Here is a 25,378-nt window from a genome sequence, read left to right as displayed (position 1 = left end):
GCCTTCTGGGCGTGATTCCAAAAGTTGGCTCATTTAAGGAACACCTTCCTCTATTGGCAGTAAGCTAAGTTTTTCCTCTATTAATATGTAAAAGCTTTAGTCAAATATAAATATATAACGCGTTGCCATGGAATAATGGCAAAACCAAAAAGCCAGCCAAACCAATTTGAAATACATGCAGGTATGCGCCCAGCAGCTGTGCAGCCGCTGTTCGAAATTTCGAACTCGGCAACAGCTGTTCCAGACCTATAAAAGCTTGACGCCAAATTTTGCGCCCTCTGATAATACACGATATGCTCGAGAGCAGCACTACCTCTGGCCTGCTCCACCAATCGTAGCGCACGCACTGCTCCCCCCCCGAAACCGTGTTGATTTTTGGCGCGCAATTTTTGTGAACCTGCAGAAATTGCCATTCGATAGAATACAATTTTGTTGTGGTTTTTTGCTGTGTCCGTGTCTGTGTTTGTGCGAGGATAATTGCAGGGCGCATTTGAAATATTGATGGGACCAGTGCAGCGATAAATCCCTCAATAATTCAGGAGACTTTCCGAACGGTTTTCTCCCTCTTTCTCCTGTTTTTGGTCGCATTTTCTGTTGTTGCAAGAACAAAAGAAACGGAAAAAAGGAACGGGAACGGGAACGGGAACGGGCCCGGGAACTACAACCGAAACAAAGACCAGGATGAACATGTAAATCCAATTGGAGGCGATGGCATCGAGCAGCAGCAAGCCCAGGTCCCATAGCGCGGCCGGCACGCAACTCCGTTGGCTGGACTGCCTCATCCAGCTGTGCTTGTTTACTCGAGGTAAGTGGCCACCACGAGGGCTTGGGAGGGGAACCATTACCATTCTATTCTGGTTGGCCAGACAGGCCTTGCACGCGTGGTCATTCCATTCGGGAATACGCGGCGTATGCGTAATTTATGGGACTGCTCCCATTGCAGTCCCTCCTCCACCCTCTCTCAACCCCCATCGTAACATAATGGTACTCAAGGAAATTAAAACTGAACAGTTCAGTCCCTCCACCCCTACCCCCTTTTGCCTGCAGCTGCTTGTGGAGGCAGGCAGCCGCGTTAATGTGTAAAATGGACAGCCCCCCGCCCTCCAAAGAGTTGCAGAAGGAAAAGTTTATGGCATTTTATTGAGTATTCTCGGAAAACTGTAGCCTGTTGCCTCACCACAGGGCCCCGTTACCCCTCCCACCACCCAACAGCACTCATTCTGCATGCACCCAAAGAAAATTTGCAAAACAAAGAGGGATGGAAAAGGGGGGAAAGGCAAAGTGCTGCAAAGATAATCCAAGCTAAGTGGAAAACGTATGAAAACAAAACTTTTCCTGTTGACGCAACAGCAATGCAATTATCCAGGCCAAAAAGAGCTGAGCCTCAAGTGTCGAGACTATAAGCCGACTTCTGAGTGGTCAAAAGGGCAGCCGAAAAGCTCGCCGCAGGTCAAGGCTTTAAAAAGGAATGGACCGAAAAAAAAGGGAGATGTCCCTAGGGGGCTGGACTTAAGTTACAAAAGTTAATCAAAATCTATGAAATTTCTGGGATTTTTTCCTTTTTGGGCTTCACAACTCGTCTTAACTTTGCCGAACGTCAAGAAACAATATTGCACGTGTTTGCTTAGACAACCAACGACGTCATTTGGAAGCATAAGTGGAATGAGCGAATGGATTTCAGAAACAGGTTTAAAACTGGATCCGCGCCGATGAGTTCTAGTGGTGTCTCCTTGCAGGTAATTGCACTTTTCCTGATGCGCAATGCATACGATCTGAGTCTTGTTTGAATTGGAGCGCTTGACATGGGTACATTCTTTGTCCATAGCTTCAATCAGCACTTTCGGATGAGCGGAATATTCAATATTTTGCTCGCCCTCGAATAAGAGACGAAGAAACGAAGCGGTTGTAAATGCTCGTTGTACTTGGCTTTGGCGTTGTCTGCCGTTTTCTTTGCTGTTGAACCACAAACACCGTGACACCAGATTTGTAGGTATTCACAAATTATTCTACACCCAAAGAAAAGTCTCTTAGATCAAATGGCACCTTGGAACCATGATAATTTCTACCCCCATTAGGGTTAGAGGGATTCATGGCGTACTTCTCCTGTTGGATTGGTTTGCCATTCACGTGCTTAACTGCCTTGGGGGCATACAGCCACAGATAGTAGCTGTCTTGGACTTATCTCCATGGGATTTACCCTTCGGCGAGCCTCCATCGGTGGCATTCCATAAATAGACACGAATCGCAGTTGGGAAATCTCATCACTCCGCTTAAGCGTGCCACAATGAAAACGCCAGACAACAGGCAGACTCCCTTCGGGCAGTGGACAGTGCACTGAGAGAAATTCCCGTCTGAATGCCAGACATTTTCGAGGGACGTGCGCTAAAGGTGCGACTGTGGCTTCTTCTACGGATTTGTTACTGGTTCACGTGGCATCTGGTAAGCAGATCCCTTGCTGGGGGACCTGTCTTAACTGGATTACAAACGGACTCCCCGGGGGGGCTGTCACAAAAGGGTGAATTCCGCACCCTAGTCGTGCACCTTGCTCAATATGGCGACACTAATCCCTCATCTGCTTCTCAACGCCCTCTCCCTCCCTGCCAGCCGCTCACGTCTGTGTTTGCAGCTGATTAGATGGCAGCACTCAGCGGCAGTGACACTCCATTTACCTGTCATTCGCAGTCGGACCCCCTTCAGCCCTACAGTTGGTAAGGGGCAAGCGTGCGTCTTATGAAGTTGCATTACGCATTTGCCGTCGACGGGGGACTGTTCTGTTGGGTGGCAGCCCGAGTGCTTACGTCTTTTGGCCACGTCAGAGGGACTGCTCAACCTTGCAGCACAGAAGCAGGGGCAGGGGCATGGTCTGCGGCTGAGGGTCTCTTATGCATCCGTTACTCAATTATATAAAAGATTCAAGAGATTTCCACTCCTTCTTCGTGGAAATGAGGGAATAACTTTGGCCCTGATGAAATGTGTCAACAACAATGTGAATAATATGAATACATTCATAAACGTAGCGGGTTTCGTTTCCTACTTTGGCGAATATATTGAATCATAATTCCTGGGCTGCCATTCCGTTCCTTCTGAAGTCTTAAGTGTCTGTGAGTTCGGGCAACAAAGGGATAAAAACATCAAGGGGCTACCGAAGTCTTTGATGCCCTTGCACAGGGATTGTCACCATGGTAGCGATAGGATGTGAAAAGGAAAACAGAAGGATCTGTGGAGACTTTCAAGGCACTATAAAGCCTTAAGTTGTCGTAAATTCGTTGCTTTCAGTGTAAAACGGAATACCCTCTTTCAGGGTAGTAAAACAGAGACAAATAAAGGCATAAACAACGTTTAACTTTAGGTGGAACAGAGATAACCATTGCCCTTTGGCCTTGATGCCACAAGCGATCTAGAAAGGAAAGTTTCAACTGGGCAGGAGATGCGATTGGGGGGCAGACCAACCACCACCTTAACCACCTTTAAGGCAAGCCTCTAGCCCCCATATTTAATAAACTCCAATGAGAGATTACACGTACATCCCATAACTTATTGGGCTATTAATAAGGGGAAATCGGTGGGGGGTCTTGGCGGCTTGAGGAATATTAAATGCCAAGAAAAATGAAAATTTCGCAGGGGTGTTGAACCAAGTAGAGGGGACTCGGCGTCGGGGTCGGGGTCGGGGTCGGGGAGGTACTACCCTTGGCATGTTTATAAACATTGGACGAGCGCCGAAGAAAGTTTCTTGTTTATGTTTTTTTTTGCGAAAATAAACAATAAACAATATGAATTGAAGGATAAATGGAAACTTGAATACACTTTTTGATAGGGGGATACAGAAGTGTCGTCTTTGACTTGGCTTATGGCTTATGGATCCATTTTCGAACAAAACTATTGAGTAATGCCTAAAAAACTATTAACCTTCACACCAATTGTTGGCCCAACCCCCATTAAGCTCTTTGGAGGAGCTACACAAAACTTTAAGCCCTCAAATCTTGGTAAACTTTTTATAATCTATATCTATAATCAGTTCCTTAAGTGGAAAGTAGACCAAGTCTTAAATCATATTGATTTCCCGCACAAATCGTTAAAGTTTTGTTCCTTGGGAAGGTCAGGGTAAGTACAGCGGCATCTTCAACAGTATCTTCAACAATTTGGCACATTATTACACACACAACCACACAACCACACCCCCGTTTCAGATATTCAATTGCGAAGCTTTTCCGATCCCCCGCTTCGTTTCGTTTCGTTTCGTTGGCCCGAAGGCAGCATCTGGCTGCTGTCGCTGTTGCAATTTTTCCAAATTTGTCAACTTTTGTGGTCGACACGCCTCCCCGTTGCTGCCCCCCAATCTGCTGGCCCTTTGTATTTCCTCCAGCTGTCCTCCAAGGACGCGCATGCATATGAAATATGTCGACTTTATTTTGTTTTAACGTAACAAAAAACAAAAAAAAACAATAACAGATGTCCAGGGAGAATGGACTAGCTGATACCCTGTCTCGTACCAGAAACCAGAAATCCTTATCGAAAAGCTACTTTTTCTCTTCACCAGAAAATCAAATACAGAGTGAGCGAGAAATAAAAACCGAAATTTTCGCATCTGACATTGTGTCAATGATGATAGCTGAGATTTGTTTAAGTGTGGCAGAATTATAGTGCGTTTCGGGCATTATGTTCTGCACTTTTCGCATTTTGGTCTAGCCTGGCTTCGGTTTTCGAAGAATAAGGCGCGGGGATCAGCTGGGATCAGCTGGGAATGATCATTGGAATGAAATGAGTAGAATCATATATGATATATAAGGGAATTAGAATGTAGTAAAAAGGGGTAATAGTTGGTTAAATGGAAGCAGGTCTAGATGAAAATTAAAATGTTATTCTTGTTAAGTAGAGCATTGATTAAGCATTATCCATGACGGGCTTACCGGTTCATTTGGATTGATCTACAATACTTTTAATACTCGTATGTTGAGTTTGTTTCTCCGTTTCTCCTTCTCTTGGGCTGCCTGAAATCTCTTGGGATACCCTGCATATACGCTTACACACATTTTCGGCTGCCTCTGGGCCCTCTGCTCGGTGACAGGACTCTGCTCTTCCTCCATTCCATGTTTGCCAACTGCTGCTACTGTATTTGTATCTGTTTCTGCTCCAATTTGGCCCAAACAATTGTTGGCTGTGCCGCCAGAACATCGTTTCCTTTGTGTTCCTTTGACTGCCGCGGGATGACAGCAATAACATTTTGTGCGTGATGTCACGCCCAACAACAAGAAAACTGCAAATGAAATAAAACGCATATTAAAAATAATTATGTCCAACGGATCCTCGCACAGCGGGGGCCCGTCGATTGGGAGTGAGTGTAGGCCTTAACCCTTAACCGAAGGATACAAAACGGAAGGGGGCAAGGGCAAAGGCCACACATGAACAGCGTCACGCAATCGAGTGGGGAATTGCCCTTGATGATGATGATGATGATCCCCAAAAGGTCTCCCCACTTAATTCCGGCTAACATGCAACAACATGCAATTACAGGCCATACCGGCTAAGTGCAACATCTCACTTTTCCTCTAATTTTATTTTCGGTCTGCCTTTTGATTGGCTTTCAATTGAAGTGCATTTGTTTTTTTTTGGGAAATAAACGCCGTGGAGTTCCTTGGAGTCAATCGATGGGTCTAATAGATCTTAAAAATTCACTACCACATGGAAAGTTGAGTCCTTGAATTCCCTGTGTAGCTCAGATGCAGATTCAGCTTAAGGTCCTCAATTGTTTCTCTGGGAGCACTCACTGTTCTCTCTTCCGGCAAGCATTAGCACCCTTTGATTAAAATAGCACTCAGGACACATACTATATGTGCAAGGACATGCACATGCTGATATTTTCAAGGGGCACAGGGCACGGGGCACAGGCCACAGGGCACTGGACACCGGGCACTGGGCGCCCCAAGTGCTTGCAACACGAGACTATTGTTTTCCACCTTCAAACGGAATTTCGCCATGTTTAATTCTTGAATATTTGCATTCATTTCCCACAACTGGTATTAAATTATAGCACATTTCATGAATGCATCATTCAGTCGTTTAATAAGGGATCAAAGGAGTCGTAGGAGACCATGCTCCTTTGGGATCTCCTGCGAGTGCCTTTCAGATGTTAGATACTTGGTCCTTACATGATTAGCTCCTCTCGAATGCTGTGTTCCCCTGGGCTTCTTAATTATTTAAAGTGTCGAAAAGTCCTCTTGTCGTGTCTTTTGTAATTTCATTAGTGCTGACAACATGCTCGTTGTTCCTCCTCCTCCACCTCCTCCTTTATCCTATTATCCCTTCTCCTTGCGCTGGAAAATTGAAAGTCAACTTGAGAAACAATTCGACTCGACTCGACTCGACCCTCCCACTCTCTGGAGCGCATTGAATATACTAATGCAAAGTGACAACCGCCCCCTCCGAAACCGCCCACCGTATCCTGTGAGGGCTCTTCGCAGGAAGCATCGCTGGCAGTGTTTTTGGCTGTGAAAGTTCATTAAAAACCCATTGAGAATAGTCGTATTTAACGTGTGAAATTTTTAGATGGATTACCAACGCCCCTGCTGCAAGCCTTTCTGCTGCTGCTGCCGGCACGCCCCCCACAAAAACATCCCAAAAACAGCCCGAAAGTGAAATGATATATGAAATGTTTTCCCATTGCTCTAATGACCAAAGTGCGGTCGCAATCACAGGTACTCGTAGGCAGCACTGACAGGTAGCTTCAGCCGCTAATCACTTTGAGAGGTTCTACAACAGGTACTGCCTCCCTCCCCAACCAGGGCCGAGGGGTAAGTGGTGGCTCTAATTGAAATCGTCCATCAGGGGAATTTGAGGTCCCTTTGCCCGTGCCCCCCGTCTTGGGGATTAAACTTGTAAGCTGCTCAATGGATAATTACCCAAATGGCCACCCAAAACTATCCTCCTAACGATGTCCACGGCCTCAGGCTCGTCCTCATGTTCGTCCTCATGCTCGTCCACATGCTCCTCCTCTTGCTCCTCCACATGCTCCTCCTCAGGCTCGTCCTCATGCTCGTCCTCCTGCTTCTCCTCATGCTCTTCCTTATGCTCCTCTTGCTCGCCCTGCAACAGTTTTCGTCCACTCAAGTCGAGACTGGGGCCTGAGGATTGCATCGAAATGCAGGGAAATTTGTTTCAGCTTTGTGATGAGTGACCCCCACAGCTGTCTCCAGTCTGTGGGACGCTCGTTCTGTGATGTGTTCCCATCCATGGTATTGCATTTTGCGGCACCCAAAAAAATGCAATTGGTTTTAGGAATCACTTTTCCTGAAGGAGAACTCTATTCTAGCCCTAATTCCTGCAAAACAATAGTACCCAAAACTGATTCTCTCCTTTCTAAAGAGCTATTTGAAAATATTTAATTACAATTTGGATGCGAAAAACCCTACCGCCTTCAAGTGGATTTGTGCAGTGCAAATCCCACAACCAGTAGCCACTTCAACAATGCCAACACCTAGTCTGTGCCATTCCAAAAATGTTTCACATTTTCCATGGCCTCTCGAAAAAAATGCGAAAATTGCATGTTCGTAGCAGTTTTTCACAAGAGAAACAGCCAGAACAGCAGGCAACATGGACAGAGCCAACAAGAGCTGCAGATGCTGGATGCTGGATGCTGGCTGGTGGCTGGTGGCACAGACACTCGTCTGCATCATTGCCAAGCGCCACTCAACACACTGCACTCTGCCCCATGAATTCGTGCAGTTCCTGTATTTTAAAGCGAATTTCCATTTGGGAGATACATTTTCGGATACGTCCGCTTCGCATATTTGATCGGAATATGGGCCTGGCTATTGCTTTTTGTTTGCATTTGAATTCTAATTAAAAGTGTTCGCTTTTGACATGTGATTTTCCTGTTGCTGTTTATTTTTCTCTTCTAAATTTTTAGTATTTCTTGGCCGCACACTGAGTGCGAATAGGGTGGGTCCAAGTGCAGGTTTTTCAAAAGTTTGCGGCACAAAAAACTTAACTTGAATTGATTTCGGTAAAGGGAAACTCTACTAAAGATTTATATGACTCACTTGAAAGATGAATCTATTTCTATCTACAATAGATGGAAACTTTCAAACTGCCACAATAATAGAATAATATAATATTGCCTAAAGATCTCAAATTTCTTTAGAATTACATTAGAAAAGGAAAATTTCTGCCTGGACAAAAAACTTTATCGGAATGATAAAAGATATCTCTATAATATGCAGTTAAATATATATGATAAATATACCAAAATCTATCTAGAGAAAAGAACTTTGAGCTTGTAATTTTAAAACCTTTTTTGGCTAAAAAAATTTAAAAAAATAGTAAAGTTACAGAAAAGTTGTTTAATTTATCCTATAACATTGGTTTTCCTTTAAAAATCGCAATGGAAAATCTCAGCAAAAAGCAGTTGATTGACAAGCTATTTCTGTGCTCATACTTAAGGTAGTGACTGTACATAAAATCATCGAATTAAGCATTCAGGAAAGGAATGTTATAGAACAGTTCTTAAACATAAAATTACCCTTATTAGTCCCCATAGTCCTATATGTTTTCTTCGTGTTGAAGCAGAGATATCCAGAGATACATATAAATATTTATTCATGTAATCCCGACTGGGATAGTTCTCACTGAAGCGAAACTTTTACCTCGATTTGCCTCGAGATATTATGAAAAAGATATATATCTACATAAATATGAATATTCATTTGGTTGGTACAAAAAGTTTTCGGGAACAAGCTATCCCCCCACCAGGGCCAGGGCCGCGTCTGCAGCAGCCCCCGATGATCTGTTGTGCTTGAATGTAAACAAATATTTGGCCATCATCATCAATCAGTGGGCTGGACATGAACTGTTGCCGGCTCGGTGTGCCCACCCCCCCCCCCCCCCCCGCCTGGTCCCATCAATTTCCATTTAGACAAATGCAAAGGTGAAAGCAGGGGGCGGGTCGTGGGTGGAACAGTCGTTTGTTTGTTTGAGTTATGCATATCGGGTCGAAAGGTAAACATGCGAAATATGCTGGCCATCCCAGAGCCCCCCCTACCTCCCACTCTCTCTCTCTAGAAGCCTCGAAGCATCAAATAAACCTAACCTCTAATTTAAATATTAAAGCAACAGACTAAACGGTAGAGAAGATGGACAAATTAGAAGGCAAAAGTCAAAAGCTTAACCCACAATTATGACCATGAGGCAGTGTGAGGCATGAGGTTGTTGGTGGGCGAGCATGGGCCTCTGGATGGTTTATTTACATTTGAAATCAATTTGACGGCTCTGATAATCTGTGGAGAGAGCGAGGGAAAGGAAAACGACAGACAGACAGACAGACAGAACAGAACAGAACAGAACGGCACAGAACCAAAACAAACGAGACAATGCCAGACAAAAGAAACCAGGGCAACCGCAGGCAACGGATAAGGGATAAAGGGGTCTCGAACAAAGGTTGAAACCAAAGCAGAAACCAAACTAACGCACCACCAGCCCCATCATTATAGCCCCGACCCCGACCCCGTCAAACCGCCGACAAATCCTCACTATGGATTGTCTCTGGTCAAAGTTTATCAAAAGTTTCCACTGCATTCGGCCGCGCTCGGATTTCCTTGGCCTACGCGCCCATTGTACGATTCCCATTGATTTTGACTCTGAATCTGAATCTGAATCTGGATTCAAGCTCCATTCAAGGGCAATGCGACGGTCGAACAGGGTGTTTTCGCTAAGTGAGGAATTATGCAGCCTCAAGGACTACAGCGGTAATAGGAGAAAGGACACGCCATTTCGGCACTTCAGCGAGAGCCGGAGAGACGCGAGACTCCAGCAATAATCACTCGTTGTTACAGCACTCGATATGAAAGCACTTTCTATGAATGCATGCATTCGCTATAAAAGCACTCGTTATGAACAGCAGCGAGATCGCAAAAAGAAGAGTCAGTCGGAATTTGTTTAGTTTTCCCTCTTTTAGAAAGAGAGCCAACACGATAGAGAATATGCTTCTAGGAATAGGGAGCATAGGCATAGGAGCATAGAGCAAAGGAATCCATGAATGGATGGGAGGGAAGAAAGGACATCCCCAAAGGCAAAGCCGACAAATCCGAAGCTCCAAAGCTAGAGCATTCGCATATCGCTGTGAGGGAAAGCCAGTAGACCAGGGAAGTCCCTGCTCCATGGGTGACCCAACAAAGCCAGCTCTTGACAAAGTTTTTGTGGTCGAAACCCAAGACATACATATGCTCAAAGGATATGCGGTGAGTGGCTCGAGGGGCGTGTGCGTGTGTGTGTCTGTGTGTGTGTGTGTGGCATAAAGGCATCAATCGTGCCTGATCTGTCACTGGGGCAATCATGGTAATTGGCACTTGGCCGGCGAGGAGAGCCCTGAAGAGCATTCGAAAATCGTAGTGTGCCACACGCCTCCTCCTTCCGTCACTCCACTATCTCTCTTCAAATTACCTTCGATTTTTTTTTGCTTCCTTCAAGGTTGCCCCTTTAAATTCCACCTCTTTGGCTGTGGCTGTGGCTTTGAGCTCGTCCCAAAATCATAAAATTTAATATTCACATTGTGGGCAGGGAGTCGTGGAATTTGGTATGGGAATGCGACTGCGATTGGGTTTGGAATTGGGCTTGGTGCTGCTGCTCCTGTACCTGGTCCTGGTCCTGCCCTTGGGCCGTGCTCTGCAATTGACTTAATATCCTTTTGGGCAAACAATCAGGACAGACGATGGGAAAAAAAACAAAGGGCAGCTAATAAAATGGGGTAAAAAAGCGGAAGAACCCGCAAAAAATAAATAAAACGCGAAATAATCATACACAGAAGACAGGAGAGGGTTCTGGACCCTCACGGCGGGGTCTATGGTAGGGTTGATTAGGCTGAAGGGGGTGGAGGATTTGCAACGCTTTGTTGCACAATTTCCACGCATCCCTGGTAATGATTATCGCTCTTCTGCTCCCTTTTTATCGAGTCTCTTTCAATTCGTTCCCCCATCAAATGGGTCTTTAATGGATTCTGTTCATCCAGGTTTCCATCTGGAGAGTCTGCTGCTTCTTTAGCTGCTTCTGTGCTCGATCTTACATGGTCCATCTTCTTATGTTTCTATTGTTTTTGGTCCACTATGTCCCCTTTCCACTTCACTTCACGGTCCACTTTCACCATGTACTCGGTCCTCCTTTAGCAGAAGATACTCTGATTATTCTCGGATCCTCTTTTGATCTTTCTCCATGGGATTTAGCTACTCATTCCAGCGTTCCTCCTGCTCCTGCTCCTTTCCGTCCTCCCCCTCTTTGGCTGCTCCTTGCATCCTTTTGTTTCCGCTGCTCCATTTGATGCGTGCAATTATGGCGTCATATACATTCTTGCCTTCAAAATGGCCAATCCATGGGACACATCCCCCCCTGGCTCTCCTTGAGTTGCTCCAGCTGCTCCTCTCCTCTCCTCTCCTTTTGCTTTTATTTCAATGGCACTTTCATTGCTGAAGCGCCCTGCTAAGTATACTATAGAAATTTCGTTCGCTTTTCTTATGCTTTTCTTTTCTTTGCCATTTCCATTTTCATTCTTTTGCTCAACTTCTTTGTTTTAGTTGGAGCGAGGCGCGGGGGGGGCCAGGGAGGTGCAGGGAGGTGCAGGGAGGGCCAGGGAGGTGCAGGGAGGGCCAGGGAGGTCCAGGGAGGTCCAGGGAGGTGCAGGGAGGCGGCCCGGCATGTGTATTGAGATGAATGATGGTGAATTATGAAAAGAATGAGAATGCGAACATTTATTGTTGTGCATTTGCTTGGAAATAGTAGGTGGCACTAGTAATGGGTGTGGGGCGTGGGGTGGGGGGGCGTGTGGCCAGAGCAGGTCCCAACTTTTTGGGAAGCTGAAAGGTAAAGCCGGTTTGTTTTGTGTTTGCTTTTTGGTAAGGCAAACAACGAAGGCAACAAGCTGGAGCCCCGACCAAGTGCAAAGTGAAAGTAAATATGGAAGATAAACAAATGCACAAGACTTACGGTAAATATTCTCGGCAAACTGAAAGCAAACTGAGCTGAAAGTTAGATGAAAGCACAGGGCAGGCTCCGCCTGGGAAAGATGCATCGAGATGTGCATCTGTTAGATCCCGAGATGCAATTAAAAGATGCCTGAAGGCTGTATCCATAATATAAAACTCCATTTTCTTGATTTACTTGGGTTTATTTTGCCTCGTTTCGGCCTGCTTTTCTGGCGGTGTCCTTGTTCTCGCTTTTTAATTGCCACTTACGCGTTCTGGCTTAGACCAAAGTCCCATCAAAAGCTCTTACCCCACCCCCGCTGTCCCTCTGTCGCTGTCCTGCTGCTGCCCAATTTATATATATATGTATTTTTTGTTTGGGAATGCTTTTTTATCCCTTTGTCATTTTTGGAGAAGTGGCTGGCGGAGAGGCTGCGACATAAATTAAAGTCAGCTAATTGCGTATACGCCCCGTGAGCCTTAAGTGGGCTTCGGGCCCAAGGACAGCAGGTCTCAGGGCTTCACTCTAAGTCCATGTTGATCCGCTCTCCGCTCTCCTCTCTGCTCTCTCTGCCGTCTGTGTACTTTGGTCCCTTCTCCGTTTCTCGATTCCGTTTTATTATCCCGAAATTCGCTCGAATCCTTCTGAGGATTTGTGCGACCATGATTTAGTAGTGTGCAGTGTCATTAAAATTTAATTAAACGCTCCGAGCACACACATAAAGAGAGAACGCAGGACACAGGACACAGTACGGAGGAAAGGACTCTGATGACGCCACATCGTCATCATCGGAGGGGGCACATCCTCAAATGAAATTTGTTTCGTCTTCGAGCATGTAATAATTTATAACAGGATGAACTTGTCACCTCCCCCCACTCCCTGCCCACAAGGCAGGCGCATACGCATACGCATGCACACGCACATACATGGAAATGAACTGTTATTTTTCTAAATGGCGACAGAGGGACCCAAGAGAACAGACCCAAACTGTAGCCTGTAAAAAGCTCAAGATATGGGAAGGACTATCGAACGTGTCCTGGGGGCCCCCACTTTAATGGGGAAAAACGGATGATCACGATCTGTTTCGGGTCTCGTTTTGGTCTGTTCTGATTTCCAAATATATGAGAAGCCTGTGTGACCACTGCCCTAGCCATGGGAGTATCCTCTGTCGGCTATATAGAGAAATACAGACCAGATTTCTTCAGAAATTCCGCCAGAAATTCTACACTAGGGGTATCCAAGTATCGCATATGAAAATAACCCAGCTATAAACAGATTTCTAATCATATTCTGGTCCCTATACCCGGCACACATGTCCTGTAGCTCTCATTAGCTCATCAGAAATTAATTCTAAACTGTTTTCATTGTCGTATTACTCTCATTTCATAGAGCACCACTCATACCCCTTACATTCGATCGGTATAAGGACAGACCTTGATCGCGAGAGGCGAAGACATGGAGGCAACACCAGAGACTTATTTCATTGTCGAGTCCAAACCAGATCCCACATACCCTGGCAGTCACATGGCAATCATCATTATCATCATCCTCATCGTCATCAGCCAGGTCATGATAATGATAACAATAACAAACAAGCGCAGCGACAATGCCTGTCCGAAGAAGGGGCCAGGACCAGGGGCAGGAGAGGCAGAGGCAGAGGGAGTGAGAGAATGGGTGGGGTGGAAAGATATAAAGATTGTTGCCATATTGCTATCATTTGCACACAATCAACGGCGGCCTCAGCGACAGCGTCAGCGTGAACGGGATGCGAAACGAGGCAGAAAAAGAAGGAGGAGGAGCAGAGGCAAGAGATGGAGAAAAAGTGGCAAAAGAAAGCGGCAAATAGGATAGGCAAAAGGACGGGGGAGTAATGTATGCATGGGGCTCGAACCTACCTCTTCGCCCTCCCTACCCCCCCCTTCCAGGAAATCAAACAGGATGACGCGGAGATTGCTCATCATCGTCATCGTACCCGTTCCCCGTCTCCGTCACGGCTGTTGATTTTTCCCAAAGACTAGATAAAGTATAAATAAATTTCAATAAATAGCGTAAAATCAAATTTCCCATCAGAAGAAATATAAATATGCCACGATTTTGGCCGCCCGACTATTCCACTGGGGGACAATTTCCATGTGGTTGGACAGAATAATACTCTGATTAAGTGGAGCATTGTCTAAGGATGGGCAGAGTGGTTTCACCTCTCCCGAGGCCCAACACTTGTTAAAATCTTATCGCATGTCAATGGGGACATTCTTTGCCCAATCAGCACTTTCGGATGAGCGGAATATTCGATATTTGCGAATAAGCTCTACGTACTTGTTGGCGTTGGCCTCCGATTTTCCATTCCCCAAGAATATTCCGAGTGTCTATTATGTGATTTATACATTCGCGGAATGGCAATGATGTGTTGAACAAACTGCTTGAATGGAAACCCCCATCAATCCCTCAGAGTGTTCTACCGAATATCTGCACAATTAATGGACTAATGGACTCTCAGCTCTGACCAATAATATTTACTCTATTCTCTGCATTGCAAACATCTGTTTCAGATCGTAATACCCTCTGCCAGCAGAGAGAGCCGCACAGAGAATAGATTTGATCGACTTTCTCCTCCACCAGCCATCGTTTAGTGGCTTCTCCGTTCCGACATTTGCCTGTGCCTGTGCCTGTGCCCGTGTACCCGTACTCGTAATTGCCTATTAGTTTCCATTTGTTGATTTTGCTGCGCTCTGACGTGACGTCGACTGACTTTGGTTTTTGGCTTTTGGCTTTTGGCTCTGGTTTCTTGTATCGATTCGACATTTGCTGTCCCTGGCCTCTGGGGTTAATGGTCACAGTGTCGCCATCGGATCAATGATGGATATTTGTGGCCGGGCCGCATCGATGGGCTGCCTGACATTTGAGGGGTCTGTGTGCCAAGGGAAACCTCCATCAGCCAGTTAAATATCGGTTTATTTTTCATCTATTCAAGAAAGCGTATAGCCCTTCGTCGGATATGCCATTAGCGTGGTATCTTTTAGACGGAATATCAGCCATAGCTGTCCCTGGATTCTGCCCAAATTCTTCTTTAATTCATCTATCGACTGGCTATCTTTGTATCTTTGTATAGAACATAGTAAGCCCTTGAAATAAATGTCAAAATTGGAATATATTGTGTGCTTTAATGCATATTTTTACCGATGCAGTGTCGACGCCACTGTCCAATGTGCCACCCCACTGAACATGATCCTTTGTGGCTCCTTACTGAGCAGAAAGCCGCTCGTTCTCAACCCATGCTTACAGAAGAATCTTAAGGAACAAAAGCCACCATTACACGAGCAAAGATCAGTTTATTGACCAACAAATATTCAAGGTTTTTCGTGTTCAAACCAAAAGCAGCAACTTGGTTCTATAAGTCCACAGTTTCTGGGCGCTGCTGCTACTCCGGCTGCTGTCTCTCCGGCTGCTGCCCCTCCGGCTGCTGTCCCTCCGGCTGCTGTCCCGCCGGCTGCTGTCTCTCCGGCTGCTGCCCCTCCGGCTGCTGCCCCTCCGGCTGCTGTCCCGCCGGCTGCTGTCTCTCCGGCTGCTGTCCCGCCGGCTGCTGTCTCTCCGGCTGCTGTCCCGCCGGCTGCTGTCTCTCCGGCTGCTGTCCCGCCGCCTGCTGTCCCTCCGGCTGCTGTCCCGGTATACGCGGTATTGGCGGTCGCGTAAATAATGCCTTTGCCAAGCGTACTATGAATTTGACAAGGAAGTACAGCACCACGATGTGGGATGTATGGTCCATCAAAAATTGCACAAAGTCGAGCACCATCAACGTGACGATGCCAAGCCTCTTCATGGCTGTATTCTGGATAATCTGGCTCACATTTCCGGCGGAAATATTTGCAAATCCTCTGCCACATGGTTGGCTCCGATTCCAGCTTAGCGTTAAGGAGTTCGCGCAGTTTTTCCAACATATTGAAAGTTTCGAACAAAATTGTTCACACAATAAAAATCAAAAATGGTTTAAAAATATTTCTTTTCGATTCCGGATATAAACTTTTTGTGGCAGTTCCTTAAAGGGTAGCTTGAAAACGAATTTCCCCATCAATAATCCCCGACATAGCAGGCTGGTATTCCGTATTTTGAGAGATTTTAATCCATAGCCATAGCCGTATAGCACCACCCTAGTAGGCCCCATTTAGTACTTATTATTTTCATTGCGTTCAAGTGCTTTTCTCTTTGTTTGCCGCGCGTTTTGGGGGTTCGTTCAACCTGACAAATGTTGCAGATATTTCACAGTGAAATTTGCATGATTTGCCACTGGCCGCAGACGGCATGTGGATTGTTTTGACGAATGAAGTGCATCCGATTGGGGGCAGCTAAATGTGGCACCCATCATCAGCCGTTGCTCAAATTGTGGCAAATTGGCTGATTGAAAAGTCATCAGAAAACTTTCTGCCAAAGCGCTTCTGAATGGGGCAACCGCCAGCCTAAAATCGGGCAAGGCCCCCCCCTCCGAGGAACAGCAATTGCTAGAAAATATTCAGTTTTCATTTTCATTTCTCTCTTGATGTCTGCCTTTTGTCTGTTGTTGCATATCATTATTGCTTGTTGTTTCTTGGCCCGGTTCTTGGTCTTGGCCGGCGGCAACTGATTAATTGGCTCGCCTCTCATCTGTCTAACACCCATCACCCCCAGCCACAGCCACAGTCCCCGCCTCAGCCACAGCCACAGCCACAGCCCCAGCCCCAGCCCCAGCCCCGGTCGCATTCCGTTCTGACCCTGCCCCACATTCTGAGTGTCTACTTCGAGGCATTCATTATGCCTCGCATCGCATCGCATCGCATCGCAGCGCCTCGCCATTTCGTTCAATAATTGTGATGCTCTCGATTCTGAATTCTGTGAATTTTAATCGTGCTAAAAATAGTGGCAGAAAATGTTTAAAATTTTGTTAATTATTTGCTGTAAGCACAATACCGAATGGGTATAGCGAATCGCTGCAATCGCTTTCGATTTAATTACAATTAAATATTAACAATTATCAACAAAACATTTTTGATTCAAAATACGATTTTCTTTAATTATTTAGAGCCATTTATGTTATTATTGATATATATTAAATTTTCATTGTAGATGTTTCATTGTATTCCACATTACTCCTTGTATTGCCCTTGTAATTGATACCTATCGAATATCGAAGCTTGGTATCGGTATCGGTGGGGGTCTCGCTGGGATACAGGCATCGGCCGCTGTTGTTTTCTTGTTGCTTTGTGACTGGGGAATATATTTCCAATTAAATCAATATGAATTTTGTGTATTTTGTTTATTTTTGAAAGCGCTGGCTAGACCTCTAGACTGGCTTAGAATATATCGTATATAACCTTAAGAGTCGTGTTCTTGAATCGAATCCATAATCTTTTCATAGAAATCGAACTGCATTCCTCTCTGAATTTTTCAAAAGTGTTATCCACCCCTTAGCCGCTCTTTACCCGCCCCTTTTTCACCCCTTATCCACCCCTTAATCGCCCCTTAATAATTAAAATAACACCTCATCCAATTTCCTTTTGCTTACGAATTTTATTCAACTCTCTTACTGGAAAACTACTAACTAGGCTTACAAGCTATCACAATGTTGGCTTTCTTTTTTCTGTGTCTTTGATGGCCGCTTCTCAGATGCGCACGAGCCGCTCGCCACGCTGCGAAAAGTGGAATCCGCCGTAGTACTCCTCCAGGTCGCGCAGCTCCCTCTCCAGCTGGGCCTCCAGACGGGCGCGGGCCTGGTCTTGGGCCTGGGCCTGGGTCCGCTGCCGAGCGGAGGAGGGCCGGCGCAGCGGAGTGCGCAGGCTGAGGCGACGGCGCACCTTGAGGTTGCCGACGTAGTCGTACAGGGGGGACTGGAGCGAGGGCAGCGGCTCCTCGGGCACCAGGCAGCGGCTGGGGTCCGTGTGCGAGGGGAAGCCCCGGGGCGTGGTCTGGCCGGAGAGGGTCTCGCTGGTGTTGTGCTGCTGCTGCTGTTGTTGCCGCGGCTGCTGTTGCGGCTGATCCTGCTCGAACATGCACTTCCACTGGGCGTAATGCAGATCGGCGGTGGATATAGCTCTGGAGCCGGTCGTGGGGCAACGCTTGGTGGGCGTCAGCAGGGTGCCGCAGGAGCCAAAGGAGGAGCATCTGGGCATTGGTCGCAGCAGGGCCCGTCGCTTGGCCACGCTCTTCTGCTTCTTCTTCGGCTTGTTCTGGGCCGGACCCAGGTGGCGCCGCAGCATCCGCAGGATGGTGGACAGTCGTGGCGGCCGTGGCACCACGCAGCAGATCCCGTCAGAGGCCCGACTGGTAGTGTCCTCGGAGTCCTTCTTGGAGTGTGTGCTGCCCATGATGCTTGCTTCGGTTCTCGCTGGCAACTGATGCCGACTGTCCCCGGGCCTGGTGCTTATATATCCCTCCGCTGGTACCTGGATCCAGGCCTGAGGGATACCTGCCTATAGGGACCCGATCCGGAGTCTTATTGCTACCTCTATAAAAACCCCGCCTGACCATAATCCCCTTGTTTTTGCATCGTTTTATGAGTGGCAACATTTGGCGGGGATTTGGATTTGTTTTTCGGTCGCGACTCCCTTTTTATGGCCATCAGGTTGAGGTTGCACGTGCAACCAAAATTAAAGCCTGCCCGAAGCCTGGCCGTCTAATGGTCTGTCATTTGCTGGCGCCTGCTGGCACCCTCTCTACAGGCACTACATGGACGCGTCTGGTAATTGCTAGAAGAGACACGGAATGACGGGCGGCAGGCCACTTAAGTCGTGGGGAAAGCTGCTGCTGGGGGGAGGGGGTGGTGTGGGGGAAATTGTTAATGAATTGCAGTGGCAGCCATTACGGCCAGGGATCAGGGACGAGCCATGAGCCCCATACAGAGTGCCACACAGAGAGAGAGCGAGAGAGCGAGTGGCATGTGGGTGGCCAGAGGGAGGGGGAGGCCTGCAGATTGCTTGCTTTGTGTGTCAATCAGGCAGCATTGGACGTGGCTTTTTCATGTCAGCAATGCCCTCATCAATATTATTCTCATTGCTCTAGCTCTCCCTTTCTCTGCCCCTGTGCTTGTGTCTCTGTCTGTATGTGCCACAGTGTGTGGGTGTGTGGGTGTGTGTGTAAGCGGCTTTCCTTGCCCCTCCTTAAGGCCACACACTCGACCACAGTGGACACGCAGCTCCGATCCGATGGTACGTGAATTAGGAGCTGCCCTTAAACGGACACACAGCTCTCCTGTGTGCCCATTAATTAGATTTGCTATTTGCCACACACCCTCGGTGTGGCAGCAACTTTGAATGCATTCCCTAATTGCGTTTAAATGGAAACAAAACTCTTTTTCTCTCACTTTAATGAACCCGAAACCCACACCGACACCTACTATTTTTGCCACACCCTCTGCCGCCCCCCGCCCCACGCCCCCTCCCCGGAGCAGGAAGCAGGATGTGCGGCCTGCGGTCTGCAGTGTCCGGTGCAGTGCGGAAGGGCGAAAAAAAAACAAAGCCAAAAATTAATTTGCAAATTCCAAAAGAGGATTTTTGTGCAGAGCCAACTACGATGTACCCTATAGGGGCGTTCTAGTTGGAACATCTAAGGAGCGGCTACACTGATTGGATGGCAAATACCAGCCATGTATGGCAATGGGACTTTGCTCTACCTCGGAAGGGCAACCTATCTGTAGCCCAGAGCCGTATACCCCCCATGTAGAAGTGGCATGGAATAGAAACAGAAACTGGAGGCGGGGGCCAGGAGGCAGAGATCATTGTCAGTGGCAGGAAGGGTTCTACGAAGGTCGCAGGGGGCGGCGAGAACCATGCATAGTTCGGGGGGAGTGGCAGAAACCATTTATCAGGCTGTGGGCGAAAGTATGCTTAGGGGAAAACCATGTGAGTGTGGCATCCCTGAAGGGAAGGCAGGGACCTCCTCCTTCTCCTATTTGTGCACTCGCCTTTAATCGAGTTTGTTCTACAGTTTATTTGATGGAAAAAACTAAATGAATGATTGCATCATTATTGCATCAGATAGATACATTTGTATCTGCATCTGTGGGTTGTATCTGTGGGTTGTGGCTTGCATTTGCTCTTTAAATATTTGATGGATATGCACGACTGCTGTTACCAAAATTGATTGCGATTTGCATTTTTCCCGTCGGGGTTTTCAATTAAATTTTCCCATTTCTGCGACTCCTACCTGGGGAATAAATGGAAAAATGCGCAAGGCGAGAGGCGAGAGGCGAGAGGGCGCCTTTACGACCTGGCCAACATGTTGGCGTGTCATAAAACGCAACCAAAACAAATAAAAACGGACAAAAAAAAAATCAGCGACGTTTTTTACTGTTATTCTAACCCTTTATTTCTGTAGAAAATGCATCTGCAACCCTTTTGCCCTATGCAAATCGAATTCCCTCTCCTGCTGCTGCACATGCGAGTCCTCTCTCCCTCTGTGTGAGTGTAAAGGTGTCAACGAATTCCCTAGAGACAAGAGATGGCAGCGAGTGGGGGCTGTCCAGAAAAAGTTTGTCCTCCGAAACGAAGATAAAAGAGCCAAACAGTTTTGTACAGATGGATGGTTCTCTTGTGTATCGAATGCCACTCGTGTTTTATGGGGCTGTCACTGAAACAGAACTTCAGGGCCAGAACAGGTCTTAAGTTTTCTAAATCTCTAATTGAGATACCGGTCTCTGGATCTGGATAATCAGATCTATCCATCCTTTCTCCATTCCCAATGATAATCCTTTCTGTGTCCTCCATTTGTGCAATCTTCTGGCATGTCTGGCACATAATCAAGCTCTGCCCCAGCAGATTACAAAGTTAATACAAAGTCAAGTGTAAGCCAAATTTGATAACACTGATACGAGTCTGTATGTATAGGTGTATCCACACACACACACACACACCCATTCGCACCCATTCGGACATTCGTTGGTGGCCTTTTGATTTAGTTCTGTTTAATTTAGTGGCACGAAAGAAAAGCCATTTGCGGATGACCGCAAATCTGCTGGGCAAAGGGGGGAGGCGTTGGGTGGAATCGGCTTAGGATAAGGGCAAGGACAACAGCGTGCGTGTGTGTGTGTGTGTGTGTGTGTGTGTGTGGCAGGGTTAAGGACAAATCACGCATCAATAGCAATCAATCAATTTGTGGGCAAGCAAACAAATTGAACAAAAAAATATTGATGGGAAAAACAAAAACCGATATTGAAGCCACTGACAAAAGTTAACAGCATCTAATGTGATTTTGACACACACACGAAAGAGAGAGGGAGAGAGAGAGGGAGAGAGAGAGAGAGATGGGAGCCAGTCCTTGGTTTACAATTTGTGCGTCTGCTTCACTCCCTTCCTTCCATCCATCCATTCGCTGGCCAAAACTCTTTCTGTGTCCTGCTACCCTGTAATTGAGCATCAACTTTTTATGGAATTCTTCGAGAGAGCAGTTTTGTTCATAGAAATACATAGACCCTGAGTTCATGGGGTATCCTGATGTCCCGGCACGTGTGCCTTGACTGCTTGGCAGCACTCGGCAGTACGTATTCTAGCCAACAGAGGGACAACTGTACACAGCTGAAGTGAGAAGGAAATGGCAATCATATCTCTACTTTTTCCCTAATACACAGATAGATTGAAACTAATTCCAATATAGCATCATTTATTATTGGAAGAACAACAAAAAGGTTTTCGGGGCCTACGATTCAAGCGCCCATTCCGGCAAATATTTGAATGAGACTAATTTTTGTATAATGCCTTTGATTTGGCTCAAAAATGATTGATGGTTGGTTTGGTTTACTTTAATATTGAGGGACATAAATAGTCAATGGAGAAATTTGCTGTTCTTAAATAGTTTTTTTGTAGATTTTTTTCAACTAGCAATAACCGCACCTCAGTATAACTTTATCGGTTGCGGTATTTCGTAATTATAGAATGAAATGTGGTACTAAATAAACCAAAAATGAACGAAAAAATTGAGTTTTTTTAATGAGCTTGAGGTTTTTTTTTTGGATTTTTCCAATATATATGCTAGACAATTGTATCGTAATTAAAGATGTTTACGACTATTTTGTGTGTTCGTCTGATTGCTGGGCATTTCCGCAGTCGCAACGGAGCCTCGGAGCATCGGAGCCATGGGAAACCATGGGAAAACATGATTTTCATAATTGCGTTTGATTAAGCGTCAAGCGAAAAAGGAAAATGTTTTTTGTTTGCTGAACTTGGTTTTCAATTTCGTTGTTGATGGAGGGGAGGGCTCTTTGCCTGCCAGCTCCAATCAATGGAACTATCCATCAGAAGTGTGTGGAGCCAGAAGCCGGAGCTTTTCCTGTTTGCCCGCATCGGATTCCCGCATTTTCCATCTCCACACATGAGGAAAATCAATAAGCAAAGGAGGCAGGGCAGGGCAGAGCAGGGCAGGGCAGAGAGGAGGACGATCCCATAAATTCATCAGCGTCTCTAAATGGCTTAAATGTGGCTTAGAGAAACGGTACAGGGCTAGAGGGCTAAAACGGAGTGCGTGGAGCAGCTGCAGCATTAAAACCGCAAGATGGCCTAATCCCGCCGCTTCGTGGATTTACAAGCTTAACCACGCCTACCGCACGCTCTCTCGTCCACTCTGCCTCCGAGTCGAGAGAGAGTCTCCCTCTTTCGGTGCCCCTTTCGCTCCATGGAATCCCGTTAATCTGCGGCCATGATCCCCGGCCCAATCCTTAATCTTCGGCCAGATTTCACACCGCAAAGCACGCGACTTGCCAGATTCCGAGACAGAGCAGGATGGAGAAATGATTAGAGAAATCTCCCTCTCTCTCTCTCTCCCTCTCTCTGGGACGGCTTTGGTCCTTGGTCCAGCACACGCAACGCCGAGCAATCCTCAATTGTGGCAGATTGTAATTAGAGCGGATCACGGTACATGCGGCACGATTTGGCATTTCGAGGGGCTTACGGCCGTAAGCGGTGCGGGATTTATGTGCTGCTCCTGGTCCTGGTCCTGGTCCTGCGCCTGGGGAACACAAAGGATGAGGCACTCGAGCCAGCACTTGAGATTCGCCCTCCCGCCTTTTGTTTTCAAGACTCTCTCTTTGTTTGCTGTGCTGTGCCATGTCCTGCCCTGGTCTGCCCCCTCGGGGCCGGGAGGAAGTGTCGTGTCGCTCTGGAGTCAGCCAAACACTTTGGGCTGTCAAACGGCAGCAAAGTCCCTTTTCGCTTCGGCTTCGCTTCGCCTTTGCCCTTGCCCTTGCCCATCGGACCTGTTGTTTGAGCCAGGTGCCGGTGGCTGGCTGGCTGCCTGCCTGCCTGGCGGAATTATGCATTTTGCCCGAATAGTTTGTCACTTTAAAGTTTGGTCTCCAAAGGGGCACGAACGGTGGCATGTCTACCTGCATATTTCATGGAGGTCGGGGGCTAAATGCCAAGAGCAGACCAGCGCCAAAGCCATTCCACGAGGGGCCGGGATTTAATGAACGGAAAAGCTGTCCGGAAATGGCAGAAATCCCTTCTCCTAAGGGAAGGAAACACCCAATCATCGCTGTTTTCCTTATTTTCCTTCACTCTTTGGCCACAAAGCTATGGGGCTTTCCTTCTCGACCAATTCTTCTCGGCGGAAGAAAGTGGTAGAAGAGGCACAGAAAGTGAAGAGAATAAGACATGAGAAGCGTAAGAATTACTTTACAAATTTTCATATTTCTATTTAATTTAATTTAATTTGTATTTATTATATTATATTAATTATTATATTATATTATAAATTATTTAATTATATTATTTTTCCTCTTCTTCTTGTGGCCCCTTCTCTTCAGAATCTCTAATTTTTTTCTCGTCCTCCGTGTCAGCTTTCTCTTCCCAATAGTCCTTGCTTTCATGGGTAAGCTCCTTGCCTTTGTACTGTATCCTATTTCCCATTATTCTCCATAATTTCATGGCACCCATGCCTTCCTTGGAAAACCTAAATTACAATTTCAATTTTCAGTCAAAAGAATCCCTGAGAGAGGGTGTCTCTTTGCAGTTTCATTCATGCCTTAAATGCATATAAAATAGCTGCACACTTTACTATTTATGAAGGAAAAGGGGCAGCCCCATAGGGGGCCCTCAAAGCCCAAGAGCAAAGCCTCCACTGGCTCCCCCCTGGCTGCTGTCCGGCTCTCCACTGGCTCCTCTCTGGCTCTCCTCTGGCCCTCCTCTGGCTCTCCTCTGGCTCTCCTCTGGCCCTCCCCTGGCACTCCACTGGCTCTTCTCTTCGGGTTCTTTATGGCCAACGGGACGGAACGGCACACAAAATGAAGAAATTTAATAATTCTATATAATTTTGATGTGTGTGTGTCCCCCCCCCCCCCCCCCACACACACACACAAACACAGACAGCGCGAAAAGTTGAATTGAAAATTGAGCACATTAAATTACAAAATTCTCGCACTCTCGCACCATGAGGCAGCAGCAACTGTAACTTCTCACCAACATACCCCCACGCCCCTCCCCTCCCGCCACCACTCCATTTTGCACCTCATTTTCCCAAGGCTCCCTGCAACGGTGCTCGTGCGGTGACCCGACCTACACTTTTCACTTTTCATTTGTTTCCCTGTCCCTGTCCCTGTCCTCGAATGAGAGAGAAAAACTTTTGCAATAATCAAGTCCGGAAAGGAACACCTGCCCTGGGTCCCTCCTTGGAATGCAGCTCTTAGTGGCGGCAATTAGGACTTCTAGGACCACCCCACTCGTTGCCCCCCCTCCCTCACTCCATTCGAGTGGCCCTGCACTTTGGGTCCGCCGCAAGACCAAAATTATAGCCCTAGGGTTCACGTCCAAGTCCACGTCCACGTCCCCGTCATTGGTGGATTGAACGATTGAGGGCCGCTGCCACCAATTATGGCAGCTCGCGCTCTGATGCAAGTCCCCCCCACTCTGTTGGGAATATCAATTGAATGGAAAAAGAAGGTCCCAAAGCAGCTTGTCAGCACAAAAATCGTGAAGGAAAAGGCTAAGGTATCAGGTGAAGGTTTCCGTTGGTAAATAATCAGCGCCAGAGGGTGGAGTGTTCGGAGCAGGCAGGGAATAATGGTCACTAAAGACTAAAGACTGCACAAATCAATACTATCCACAGATATCCTGGAAATATCCTGGGGATATGGTAGATATGGTGGAACATTTTGGGCTCTTTCATTGCCCCTTCAATGGAGATTACTGCAGAATTCAGGGGTACAAAACTACAAGAAACATCATTTATATGACGGAATAAATAAGGAACCCACAAATCCCAAGTAGAGATGGAAAATCTGCCAGAGCTTGGATCAATCTTGTGCCTCAGGGATCGTGTGGATCCATACGCAAAAAAACAAAATCAATATGTCTTTCGGGTACTCCCCATTCGAGTTCTTTTCGGTGTTTTTTTTGTTTGTTTGTTTGTTTCCTGTATGCAAACATTCGGACTCGTACACGGCCGTTGCCGCGGGCAGCCATAGTCCATAATCGTTTTATTTGGT

General features: G+C 46.7%; 2 protein-coding genes across 2 annotated transcripts in view; one reads left to right on the top strand and one right to left on the bottom strand.

Moving 5' to 3' along the window:
* Positions 1 to 277: 277 nt before the first annotated feature.
* LOC108164807 overlaps positions 278 to 25,378 on the top strand; it is a 39,468-nt gene continuing 14,367 nt past the window's right edge. Inside the window, exon 1 of the mRNA XM_017300727.2 lies at positions 278 to 805. Coding sequence (XP_017156216.1) covers positions 709 to 805 — 97 coding nt within the window. The 5' untranslated portion in view covers positions 278 to 708. The remainder of the gene's footprint in view (positions 806 to 25,378) is intronic.
* LOC108164809 (protein nullo) lies at positions 17,462 to 18,362 on the bottom strand. The gene has a single exon (XM_017300729.2). It carries the CDS (start codon positions 18,273 to 18,275, stop codon positions 17,574 to 17,576), a length of 702 nt encoding a protein of 233 aa, XP_017156218.1. The 5' UTR covers positions 18,276 to 18,362; the 3' UTR covers positions 17,462 to 17,573.

Source organism: Drosophila miranda, chromosome XL, assembly GCF_003369915.1.
Source record: "Drosophila miranda strain MSH22 chromosome XL, D.miranda_PacBio2.1, whole genome shotgun sequence".
Taxonomy (NCBI): Eukaryota; Metazoa; Arthropoda; class Insecta; order Diptera; family Drosophilidae; genus Drosophila; species Drosophila miranda.
Note: the sequence above shows the minus strand (reverse complement) of the source record. Positions and strands in the feature narration are given on the sequence as shown.

What these genes read in the sequence shown, in the direction of transcription:
- LOC108164809 (XM_017300729.2), bottom strand. Translation starts at nt 18,275, where the DNA reads ATGGGCAGCACACACTCCAAGAAGGACTCCGAGGACACTACCAGTCGG.